Source organism: Hirundo rustica, chromosome 4 (genome assembly GCF_015227805.2).
Source record: "Hirundo rustica isolate bHirRus1 chromosome 4, bHirRus1.pri.v3, whole genome shotgun sequence".
NCBI classification, from domain to species: Eukaryota; Metazoa; Chordata; class Aves; order Passeriformes; family Hirundinidae; genus Hirundo; species Hirundo rustica.
This window is the reverse complement of record NC_053453.1, coordinates 13543419-13556603: the sequence shown is the minus strand read 5'-3', so window position 1 is coordinate 13556603 and position 13185 is coordinate 13543419. Positions and strand designations below refer to the sequence as shown.

At 45.1% G+C, this 13185-nt stretch overlaps 1 protein-coding gene across 1 annotated transcript; it reads left to right on the top strand.

Moving 5' to 3' along the window:
- The first annotated feature begins 7538 nt into the window (after positions 1-7538).
- Positions 7539-10301, top strand: CCDC71L (coiled-coil domain containing 71 like). The gene has a single exon (XM_040062407.2). The coding sequence runs from the start codon at positions 7666-7668 to the stop codon at positions 8518-8520; it is 855 nt and encodes a 284-aa protein (XP_039918341.1). The 5' UTR covers positions 7539-7665; the 3' UTR covers positions 8521-10301.
- Positions 10302-13185: the final 2884 nt, after the last annotated feature.

Genomic DNA, 13185 nt, shown 5'->3' with positions numbered 1-13185 from the left:
GCCAGGAGCAAGGGAGCTGGGCGGAGATAAGCCTTCCAGGCTTTGAAGCCCGTGCCTAACTCCGAGAACAAAAGAGAGATTCAAAAGGAGGTGTTAATGCTAACAGCTAAATCTACATAATAATTGGCTGCTTGCAACTTTCACTGAAACAGAGAGATCAAGACCTTTTCCACCTAAAGTGTCTAAAGCTCTCTCTCCTCTGCCCTGTGAAAGTGTCAATGACGACAAGAAAAAAAAAAATAACAAAACTAGTTTCTGTCGCTTTCCATTAAAACAAACATAGCGGGCAGTAGGTTTTGCAAGATTCATTCGGACAAAGAGAACAAATAAAAACGAGCCTGACTAAGACGTGGTCCAATAACACAGTAAAGCTGCTGTAACTCTCTATTTAATAAAGCCACATCCGTATGACATACAAAGCTGAGGTAGTGTCAACTCCCTCGCACTAATTCACTCAAAGCTTGAAGGGTAACTTTTCTCCATGGTCTTTATGCTGGATCACGTATTGTGTCCTCCCTAGGCCAGCATAAAACATAAATCCAATATAAACATTGCATTGTATCCTGTGGCAAGTTTAAAAAAAAAAAAAAAAAAAAGTGGCTCTTTCTGTTCTGGAGTGAAATTGTCCTGTCAGCTCATCTGGTAATGCACAAATCTGGTAGGAAGGAAAACGACAGCACAGGCTGGAGGATATCACAAAAAGAATTCACGAATTGACATGTTAAGCCACATGGTATCAAGAAATAAGGTTTAATTAATAAGGTTTTGAAGTAATTGGTAGTAGGCTTTTAAAATTGTCTGGTTTGAGACGAGTGAATGAAATTCACATTTGTTTTAACAGTGATGGTACTTTAAATAGAATAGGAAACAATGTGATCAATACTACAAGATGAAATGATCTGTGATATGTGAGAACCATGTTCTTGAGTAACATATTTCTTATGCTGGAATTATATTCAAGAATCAGTACTGACCCATTTTATACCTTTGAAAATACTGAAAAGTTATCAACTAGTCCTGTATAGGAAAGCAGCACATATACTACTTCTGGTTTATAAATGAGGATCATTTGAAGGATGTACAGTAGGAAACAGAATTTGGACAGAATGTGATTGAAGAACTAGAAGAAGGAGGATGTTCCAGCAGAAAGCAGAATTAAAAAAAAAAAAAAAAAAAAAAAAAAAAAAAAAAAAAAGAGTGGAACAACAGATTCACAGAATTGTGGAGATTGGCCGGGTTCTCTGCAGTCCTCTAGTCTGACCCCACTGTTCAAAGAAGGGTCAGCTACAGAAGGCTGATCAGGACTGTGTACAGTAGGTTTCTGAACGTGTCTGAGATTGGAGACTTTACAACCTCTGCACAACCTGCTGGAATATACAATCGCCCTTAAAAACGTTTGTTTTTTGTTTTTTTTTTTTCTCTTATGTTGCTGCACAGCCTGGTGCCATCTTCTCACGGTGACAGTTTCTCAGATTGGTGCATCTCCTGCAGGCTACGAGACCACGTCCCACTGCTCTCGCCTCAGTGAAAGGCCCCAGGCACTCCCTACAGCCCGGGATCTGCAGAGCTCCACCCTTCATCTGAAGCTCCATTCGAAAGTTGTCTTAGAATGAAATAGGTAAGAACAGAAAATAATTTGGAATAGGTGTTCTGAAACAATCTAATTTGTGAAGCATTTACTTGTAATAAAGATGTTTGAGAATTTTTCCCGCGGCCTAGCCTGCACAGTTTCCAAACCCTGCGTCGTCTATCTACACTGTGTCCCACCGTTTGATTACTCGCCTTAGCCACTTAATTGGTGAGGACGATACAATGTGGCTCTCTCACTCAGCGCTGGCTTTCCAAAGATGACACAGTGGTTAGAGTACTGTTACTTTGTCTACAATAAAGTTAACCTTCGGTAAATTACTTCAGGGTCGTAAAAACTGAAGATTTGGGAGTATTATATAGTCAAAGCCAACAGAAGTGGTTTATAGAGGGCTTAGGTGGACTGAAAGGAATAAGAGAAAAATAAAAGGAAATAAAACCAGGATTAGCAAGAAGAGTTTTAATTTTGGATATAAAAAGCAAAGACTTGTTAATGTTTTAGACCAAGAGACCATCATGACTGGACTAAACAGCTAGGCTTTTATCAGTATTTATTGATAGCAGGGCAATGATGACATAAGTGATGTACAGTTTGCATGATTATGTGTATCATATACAGATTATTTCCCAGAATGTGGAAAAAAATGTTAGTCTCTGCTAAGGTATCTTCCAGGAGTGTTTTCTGTATCACAAAGCATGCTGCTTTGTGTACATCTACTTTTATGATTACTACAGGCTTTTTGTGAATGTGCGAGTCTTCTTAAATTTGTTATGGATGTTTTCCTCTCTCAAATATTGTCAATGAATGCTATTAAAATGAAAGCTTATTAAAAAAAAAAAAAAATCCTTTCTTCCCCTCTACATGCAGTCAGTCACCATTTTGAAAGAGTGTATTGAGGCAATGAACAATGCAAAAAAAAGAGTATGCATTGACTGGAGCCAGTGGAATACACCTTACTTCAGGCTCCATCCTTGCTGTGCTTCTGCCTGAGTGTGGCTCGTAGCTGCTGGTGGATACTGGAACCTCTGTGATCCTTTCTCTGCAAATGCTTTGTTACCATTAAGTGCAGGAATATGTTCTTCTAGTTGTCGCAAGGTGATGCAACAGTAAAGCTCTGGGAAAGAAATACTACATTTAATTGATGTAGATGCCTCCTTGTAACAGGTCCAAAGAGTAGAACCCGCCTTGATGGCTAGCTCCAGGTACCACCCAGTCCAGCGTCCTTGTCTGTTAGAGGCCAGGTGAGGAAGGTTAGGGAAAGAGTGTGAGAACGATGCCAACACTGAGAGTTACTTCCCCAGTTATATCCTTCCTTCCTTCCCTTCCTAGCCTTTGGCTTACAGCCTTTCTGAGCCTCTGAGCCCACTGTTTTCATGTACAAGAGCTATTGATGGATTTTTTTCGTCCAATCATGTCTAATGCTTTCGAATAGTGTGCTCTGTAATGTCTGCAAATGTACTGGGGTATATTTTTCCGTTTCGGGATCCACAATTTTGCTGGAAAATGAGCTCCACAAACTAATGATGAGTCATTTGGGGAAACCAAACCCCCGACTCCCCAACCCCCCTCCTCCCCCCCCCAAAAAAAAAAAAACCCACATGTCTTTTTGGTCATTTAATGTTTTCTGCTTTATAGCTTCATGTGCTTCCCTGTCATTCTTGGATTATGGAAACTAAGACATAATAATTTCTTATCTGCTTTCTTTGTACTATCACAGTTTTATAAACGTTTATCATATTCCTCTTCAGCCATCTGTTTTTTCAAGCTGAAGAGTCTTAGCCTATTTAAACTCTTTTCATAGAGAAGCTGTTCCATATTTCTGCTCATGCTGGTTGCCCTTCTTTGTATCATTGCTATTTTCTTTTAGAGATGGTAAGACTAGAAATGCATAGCATTCAAGATTTGTGGAGGCACAATGGATTTGCATTCAGCAGAATACTATCTTGTTTTTCCTTCTATCCCTTTTATAGTGATCCCTAACACCCTATTTCCCCTTTTTTACTGCAGCTGTGTTTTCTACAGATAGTGATTCCACATTTTTTTTTTTCTCCCTTATTACTGATTGAGAAATAATTCTTGTAAATTATTTGCTTTTGTCTCTTTGAAAGTATTTTCAGGAATTTTGCCAATACTTTTCTGGGCACTTCTCAGGCCTAGGAACTTGTTGACTATGTGACCTGATGACTATTGGGTAACAACTGAAGTTTAGTTGTGAATTGATGGGGAATCATGTTTGCATCACCACACAAACTTTCCTGAAAATATACTAAAAGCATTTAGGAACCAAATTAAGTGAAACAGGCTGCCAGTTAATGCAACCTCTCAAGAACAAAAGTAAAGGTACTAAGAAAGACTGTTTATCTTTGAAAACATTGGACAGTAAGGCTGCTTTTTCTAACCTGGGTAGACAAGCTTGAGTATGGTGAAGGAAAAGTCCTGTCGTAAGAAGAGATGTGACTTAATATGCAGGGTTTAAGGGCTCATCAGTGGGACCCAAAACTGTGTGATCATTTGTACAGATAAGATTAAAAATAATTAACAATTACCAGCGGGGGTTTTCTGGTACCAGGCAGGAAACACTGAAGAAAATAAAGTGTCTCTATTGTGCAGCAATTAGTGTACCACTTTCTCTATTGGTACATTGCTCCTCCTTCTCGAGAATTCAATACAGAAAAGAAATTCTAACAAATAATTCGAAACAAAGATTGCAGGGTGTTTTTTACTCTTCTCTGTTCCAATATGGACATTTCCTATATTTTTAGAATAATGATTGTTAGAAGATCTACAGAAAATTGAGTCTATACATCTTACTCAAGCCATTTTGATTCACTCTTTCATTTTATTAATCTATTAAGGAAAGGCAATATTTACTTACCTAACTCAGAGGTACTGTGAGTGATAATTAATGCTTACAAGAAGTAGTATGATCGAAATGAAGAGCTATGCACTTCCAAAGGATTATTAATTTTATTATCATTATTATTACTGTACTGAACTATTGAAAATTACTAAAAGATAGGCAATGGATGTTCTTGAGATGACTTTGTAGGGTATTAAAAGAAGAGTGTTACACTGCAAAAAACTCATAATGAAGTTGTAAAAGTGAGATTACATCCCATGCCTTAAAAGGGTATTGTCCACACGTTAAGTTAAAAGTAAAAATAATAAATAATTTCTACATGGTAAAATGTGCTGATCTGACTTTTTGTTTACAGTTGTAGTGACTCATTTACTGCTTGCTTGAGAAGCTTCCCCCTCTCTGCCTCAATGATTCTTGAGTTATATGCCAGAAATGTTTGCAATTTTGAGAAAATGTTATGTCCAATGCGCAACTGGGTTTCTGCAGATTAACAAGAGCCTATTTGTCAGCTGAGCTGCTGAATTATAGCTGCCTCCACTGAGAATGTGAGCCCAGGGCAGCTTCTGTGGTCCAGCAGGTGATGAGCCTCTGCTGAACCATGGTGACCTGATAGCCAGAGTGTGACCAACAGCGGCACAGCAGGATCAGGAGATGCCTGTCCCTGGTGCTTCTAGCTCCAGGCTCTTGTCCTCTACTTTGTAGGACAACTCCCTCAGTTAAATCAGTCTGGCTACATGACTGCATTCTAAAGTATACCATGAAATGGATCCCTTAAAAATGGCTCTAACACCATCATTTTGAAAAAAGGTTTCTTTTTAAAAAATGAATTATTTACAAAGCTGGTTTAGAATATGGCTGTACCTTGAAACTGTCCCCATGAAGATTTAAAATAGCTTTGTTAATATCCACTTTAAATAGCTGTTTGCATTAATATTCTTGAGTTTCCCATGAACACAAGTTGAATTATCCTGTGAAGAAAATTAATTCATTTCCACTGGCAGTAAGGAATAATTTCTTATGCAGAATTTCTGCCTCTTACTTGACTGGATTTCTAGACATTCCAATTTAGGTTCTTGATGAGTTGAGAATAAAAGATTTCCCTATTCTAATCTGAAAGATTAATTACAGAACAAAGACTGTCTATGAAGAAAAATGTTATTCCTCTCCCTTTACCCATGCTGAGAGAAAGTAATTAGTTAGGGGTCTAATTGAACTCCAAATAGGATTTGTACAGTAGGTTAAGCCACCTCTGCCCTTGCTGGCACCTTGCTGTTCTGGGTGCTGAAAAGAGCTGTGATTTAATTGCAGTGATCCAGGAACCTAACAAGACACTCTGCCTGTGATAGCAATCTGAAGTATTGGAAAGCATGATCCAGAGGGACATGGGACTTCACAACAGCTGACAAAATTGTGCTGCCAAAGCTGCAAGTGTAGCAGTGCCATGCAGGAAATGCCTTGCTGTGGACTCAGCAAGGTGGTGACTCACAAAGAGCTCAACCAACCCAAGTTTTTACTGCTTAATTTGGGATATGCTTTGTTGGGATATGAAGCCAATCCCAATGATGCGGTACGTATCTCAGCGTTGACAGAAAGCAGCTTGGGACAAAAGGATCGGAGGTCTTGGTGGATACCAGGCTGAACATGAGCCAGCAACATGCCCTTGCCACAAGGAAGGTGAATATTATCCTGGGCTGCACTAGGCGAAGTGTTGCCTGCAGCCTGAGAGAGAGATCCTCCCACTACATTCAGCGCTGGTGAGGCCACACCTGGAGCACTGTCCACTATCGTGTTCCTTGGTACAAGTGAGACATGGATACACTGAAGAGAGTCCAACAAAGGGCTGCAAAGATGATGAAGAGGCTGGAGCACCTCTGCCGTAAGGAAAGGCTGAGTGAGCTGGGGCTGTTCACCCTGGAGAAGAGAAGGCTCAGGGGGATCTCGTCAGGGTATACAGATACCTGGAGGGTGCAGAGAGGACAGAGCCAGCCTCTTCTCAGCAGTGCCCACTGACAGACTCAGAGGCAATGGGCACAAAGTAGAACACAGAAGGCTCCCTCCAGACACCAGGAAACACCTTTTTACTCTGAGTGTAACTGAGCACAGGCACGGCTGCCCAGAAAGGTTGGAAGCATCTATAAAGACCATTGAGTCCAACTGTCCTCCTCACAGGAATACCTAAAACTAAACCATGTAACAAAGAGTGTCATTGAGATGCTTGTTGAACTCTAACAGGGTTGGTGCTGTGACCATTTCAGTGGGGAGCCTGTTCAGTGACTAATCACCCTCTCAGAGAACTTTTTCCTAGTATTAAATCTGAACTTCCCTTCACACAACTGCATTCTGATTTGTCATGTCCTATCAATGGTCAGCAGAGAGAGGAGCCTCCATCCTTAGAGATATTCAAAAGCTATCCAGATACAGTCCTGGGTAACAGCGTTTAGGTGGCTATGATTGAGCACAGAGGTTGGACCAGATACCTCCAGAAGTACCTTCCAACTCCAACTGTTCTGCGACTATGACTTATGATGTTGACTGACCAATCTACAGCTTCATGTTAAAAAGCCCCTCTACAAGAGGATGGATGTACTTAATATGTAAAGCACTTCACTGTGTCATGTCTGTTGGCCCATTTTTGTTGTTTGACTCAGTTCCCTCCTGGCTACGCTGTCGGGGAGTTTGCCCATCGAAGTGTCCAACCAAATCCTTACTCCAACACATTTCACACAACAAGCCACCTTTGTCCACGGGCCTGTGAGGATCCTCACCTCTCGGCGAGGCGCGACGCGGGCACGCGCTCACCCCGCCATGCGGGGGCCTCGCGCCCTTCCTTGAGGGAAGGGGACACCCGCTGGAGACGCGGGGATGGCGGCTCGCTGCCGCGCCGGGGGCCGGGCTGGCGGACCCCGCTGGACCACGCTCCGGGGACAGGGAGCTCCGGGGACAGGGGCTCCGGCCCCCCCAGCCCTCACGGCCACCGCCCCCGGCGGGGCGGAGCCGGGCCCGCCCGACGCGTTTCGAACGGGCCAACGGGCGGCGCAGGGGGGGCGGGCGCGCGCAGGCCCCGCCCGAGACTTTAAAGCGCCATTTTGTGCTGGGCGCAGGACATCGATCGCTGCTCGCACCCGGCGAGCGCCCGGCGGCGGCCGTAGCCTGCCTTCGGCGCTGCCTCCGCTCTGCCTTCTCGGCGTCTGTCCCGCCACCCCGTCCCGCTGCCTCCATGACCCGCAGTAGGAAGCAGGCGGCGCTGGAGAGAGGAGCCGGGAAGATGAACACAGAGGCGGGGAGCGCCGCGGCGGCGGCCGCGGGAGCCCGGGCGGCGACGGCGGCGGCAGCAAGGGCAGCCGGCGGCGAACCGGCGGCCGCCGCCTGGGGGCTGGAGGGGGAGGCGGATAAAGTTGTGTACTCGCGCTCGCAGGTCTCCTTCGCCGGCACCAAGGCGCTGGGCGACGCCCTCAAGCTCTTCATGCCCAAGTCCACGGAGTTCATGAGCTCCGACTCGGAGCTGTGGAACTTCCTCTGCAGCCTCAAGCACGAGTTCTCCCCGGTCATCCTCCGCAGTAAGGACGTCTACGGATACTCCTCCTGCCGCGCCGTCGTCCCCGACCCGCCGCCGCCCTCGGAGCGGCCCCGCCGCCGCGCCGGCAAGCGGCGCCTCTCGGCCGCCGACGCCAAGCGCCGGGCCGGGGCGGCGGGCGGCAGCGCCAAGCGGCGGCGGCGGCGGCGACGCCGCAGGAGGGAGCGGGGCAGGCAGCGGCCCGCGGCCGGTGGCCCCCGCACCCAGGAGGAGGAGGAGGCGGCGGTGGCGCCGGAGCCGCCGGGTGAGCGGGCGGACGTCGAACAGGGCAGCCCGACGGCGGCGCCGGCCGCCTGGGAGCCGTTCGGCGGCAAGTCGCTGGAGGAGATCTGGAAGGCGGCCACCCCCCGCCTCACCACGTTCCCCACCATCCGTGTGCGGGGCAGCATGCGGAGCCGACGGAGCCTGGCGGCGGCGCGGCGCCGCGCGCAGCGGATCCTCGGCGTGGACCTGTCCCCCGTGGTGCGGGTGCGCCGCTTCCCCGTGGCACCGTCCTGAGCCTGCGGGGGCTCCGCTTCCCGCGCCTCACCTTGGCCGCGGTGCGGACAAAGAGACCGGTATCAGTCACCTGTTTACATTGCTTTTGTCTGGATCGTGTTCTGCTGCTGCACTTTATGGCCCGCTCGGGCGGCGCCGGGCCCCCCGCCGCACGGGGGGCGGTCTGCCGGGCCCCGGCCTCGCCCCGGGGTGGGACCGCCTGGCAGGTATCACGCGTGGGGACCAAGTTCCACTTCCACTTTTTTTTCCTCTCCCATTGGGCTACCTCACTGGTCCAGAAGTCCACCCAAGAAGTTATTTTCCAAAGGAACTTACTTTCATGCTTGTATAATAAAGCACCATCTGATTCTTGCTATTTTTTTTTTTTTTTTCCTTTCCCCTCTTCCCCTTTTCCGATGGATTATGTATGCTTTGTGGTGTTGCACTAGTATGTGCTCAGGGTATTTTGAATCCCAAGCATTCCCAAGTTTCAGTTTACTCTGATAAAAGGATGCATAAAGAATGGAGGTTCAGGACTTGTGGCTGTTCTTGATGGTGCAAAAACTTTTTAAATTTTAATTTCATGAGCTTAGTGATATATAAAGATGTATCGCGCAGTATAATTGTTACAATTTTGTATCTAAAGTCATTTTTAAAGTTTTCTAGTTGAACTAAGTATTTGTTTCTATGGAGCACCTAAAGATAGAATCATCCTGATATTTTATAACCCTGTTTACTTTAGGGAAGCTCATTTGGTCAACCTAAGTGAACTTAATAAAAGTCAAAGAACAAATGGTGTTTCAGTTCAATGAAACTGCACAGGGGTGGGTTCCTGGTGAAGTAAACCACTACTGAGGCACTCTGTGTCAGTGAGCTCTGGCTTTGAGGAGAATGTAACTGCTTATCAAAGCAATGTATAGATGTCTGGAGGTGAACTATGATCCAGCATTGGTGCTGACAGCCAGAAGTCAGTAGCTTGCATGGCACAAATATCACACTGGAGTGCCTCTCTCTGCAAAAAGAGTAAGACTTGATATCTGGTCACTCGATAACGAACTGGCACTTGTGTGGTTGTGAGATGGTTTATGTTGGATAATTGTGTTTAATATAACTACTTGCACGTAATTATTTTTATAAACCTTTCATGAGTCCCACAGTAGACTGATGAAAAATTCATGATGTAGCTTGGTATTTTGACTGAAAAATACCATGTGGTCATTCTATGTGATAGGCAGTCTCTTTTTAAACTGATTTATTAAAGGCTTTTTTTAGCTCTTATGCCTTGCAACTGGTGTGTGAGGAGCAAAGGTGTGTGTGTGTGAGGTAGAAAGTGATTGATTATTCTCTTTTTGCAATAATTTTTTTTTATGCTTGCGAGAGGATTAAGAAGTGCTGGGTAATACACAATTTACATTCCAACTATCCTGGCAGATGGGACTAACCAGTTTTCATGGTGGAATGAACAACCTCACAACTTGCTTATAAAATCATTTGATGATTTAAAATTTCTGATGTGTTTTGACTCCTTGTTGCCTGCCTTCAACAAAGGCAGCAAGACATCTTGATGGTGTAGAGGCTGCTTGTAAAACTTGCTAGTGTTAATGTAAAGCAGCCAGCTTCTTCTAAAAATGTGTATATTTTGTAGTTTTTTTCTACCTTAGTGAAGCTGCAAACTCCTTATTCTTCCAAACTAATGCTTAATCTATTCAACATCCATTTGGCTTTTGAAATTGTTTACATAATGTTAGACCGTCTGCTGATGGCTGCAGTAGAGCCACGTCGCATTTCAGAAGTGAATTGAATGAAAGTTCGAGGGTGCATATTGTTGTGCTGTTTCTCTGGGTATAATACCTGCATGACTGTAAAACAAAAATTGGGTGATTTAAAACCCAGTAAGGCAAGCTGCAGAGTGACCAGATGCTGAGGCTCCAGGTATTTCAATTTTGAAATTCTACTTCAGAAACACAAGAGCATCATTACTAGTTCTTAAAGTGTATAGGTGATTTCAGTGTTCCTACTGCTAGGTTGAGGGGTTTTTAGTATTATTTTCAGCTCTGTAGAAAGATGATAAAATTAAGGATTTGCCTTGTGCAGATTGTTAACTCCTAAACAGGCACAAGACAGACTAGGTCAGATTTCAAGGATGAGACTTAAGGCTGCCAGAGCTGTGATATGGGAGACACTGTATTAAATTTGCGCTGCCTTGTTTGGAGGCATATCCTGAAATATTCTGCGTAAGAACAAAATACAGTGAAGTAACTTTTAACTCAACTCTGTTGAGTGACTCTTGCTCTGGGGGCTCTCTGAGTAAGACTTGCTTATTTTTCTCTTGGTTTTGCTTTGGCTTTTTGGTTTAGAAATGGGAGCTCTACTGGGGGTATAGTGTGTTTAGCTGATGCCCTGTTAGCAGGTTGGGTTGAAGTTTCACTGGAGTCAGAACTCCCCTGACAGCTGCATTTACGGATTCTTAACTGAGCTGTTTCAGTTTGTGAAGTCAGTTAAGAATGGGAAATCTCTGCTCGGGTTTTCTGACAGTGTAATGAGCTGGAACAGCTCAGCAAAGGTTCTGAGTACAGCATGGGATGTGAAAGCCAACAGGTCACAGGGAAACTAAACCAGCTTATTTCATGATTATATTCATGGCAGTTTGTGGCAGTCAAGGACAGAATTGTCTGTGGTCCCATTTCCCCACATCTTTTTCCTTCTCAAAGGTGCTATTCCCACTTTCCTGTCTGTGTTCATCTGAGAAAACTAAGCAGGCAGAAAACTCTTCAATTTCAGGTTTGGCTTCTGTTCAACCTTCTAACTGTAGACCAGATCTGAGGAAGGTTGGAAAGGGGTGTGCAGTATTGCCACAATATTGAGTTAGATAATTTTAAACATGATGACAGTAGGTTTATTTTATGAAATATACTATTTTTGTACTCTACCTATATGTCTGGTGTTGGAGATAGCGTAATGGACTAGACAAACTTTTGGTCTGACTCCATGTGGCTGTTCATGTGCCCACATTGAGCAGTGTGAGAGGTGTGATTTGTTTGATTTAACTCAGTGGTTTCAACATCCTGTCACATGGGCCTGATTCTGAGACTGACAAAATGCAGGCCCAGAATAAATCCAGTGTATACTGCCCAGATGGTCTCATATTAAACAGGAATTTTGTGGTAGCCTCTGTTGCTGGTTCCCTCCCTTACAAGCTTCCTTTTTAGAATATAATATGTGCTATTTCCATTTCCAGATCTGAATTTTCAACCAATCACTCAAAGGTTACTTAACTTCAAAATGTCACAGTGCCAAAATGAGTTGGATGATGGCTCCACGTCAGTTGAGGCAACCATTGGTTTAGAATGTTCCCTGGTGTAGTCTTTACATTCAAGAGGCAGTGCCTTCCTCTGAGTCATTGCACAAATACACTGTTCAGGACTAAGCTAATAAAAGGAGAATGCAGTGCCTTGCAAGAGTTCTGCTGGAGACTATTGTTACATAAAAGTTTTCACTTCAAAAGGATCAAAGTGTACAACTGGTCCCTGAAACCCTCTATTGCTGGTCATTAAACCAAAAGTCTTAATATGCCCAAACCTCATGCACTGCATCACTATTTGCAGAAGGCAATTCTAGTACTTGGGTTTTACATTGCATGGTCAGGGAATGTTGTATGTATTTCCTTGCCTATCAGAAGCAAAAGGCAGTGTGAATCTGGTTTGAAGATTTCAGCATTGATCCCAAATAATTTTTCACTGGTGAATGACTGCAAGCTGGCCAATGTGACACCCATTCACAAAAAGGGTGCAAAGGAGGATCCTAGTAATTATAGACCAGTCAGTCTGACCTCAGTACCTGGCAAAATAATGGAACAGTTTATATTAAGTGCCATCACACAGAACTTACAGGATGGCCAGGGTATCAGACCCAGCCAGCATAGGTTTAGGAGGGGTAGGTCATGTTTGACCAACCTGATCACCTTTTATGATCAGGTGGCCCAGCTGGTGGATGCAGGGAAGGCTGTGGATGTTGTCTATTTGGACTTCAGCAAGGCCTTTGACACTGTCTCCCACAGCACACTCCTGGATAAGCTGGCAGCTCGTGGCTTGGACAGGAGCGCTCTTCCCTGGGTTAGGAATTGGCTGGATGGCCAGGCCCAGAGGGTGGTGGTGAATGGTTCTGCATCCAGCTGGTGGCCAGTCACCAGTGGTGTCCCTCAGGGGTCTGTGCTGGGGCCAGCTCTGTTCAATATTTTTATTGATGACATGGATGAAGGCATGGAGTCTTTCATTAGTAAATTTTTGGATGACACTAAGCTGGGAGCGTGTGTCAACCTGTTGGAAGGACGAAGGGCTTTGCAGAAAGACCTGGAATGGTTGGACAGATGGGCAGAGTCTAACAAGATGAAGTTTAATAAGTCCAAGCGCCAAGTCCTGCGCTTTGGCAGCAATAACCCCCTGCAGCGTTATAGGCTGGGGACGGTGTGGCTGGACAGTGCCCAGGCAGAAAGGGACCTGGGGGTACTGGTGACAGCAGCTGAACAGGAGCCAGCAGTGTGCCCAGGTGGCCAAGAGGGCCAATGGCATCCTGGCCTGTATCAGGAATGGTGTGGCCAGCAGGAGCAGGGAGGTCATTCTTCCCCTGTACTCTGCACTGGTGAGGCCACACCTCGAGTGCTGTGTCCAGTTCTGGGCCCCTCAGTTT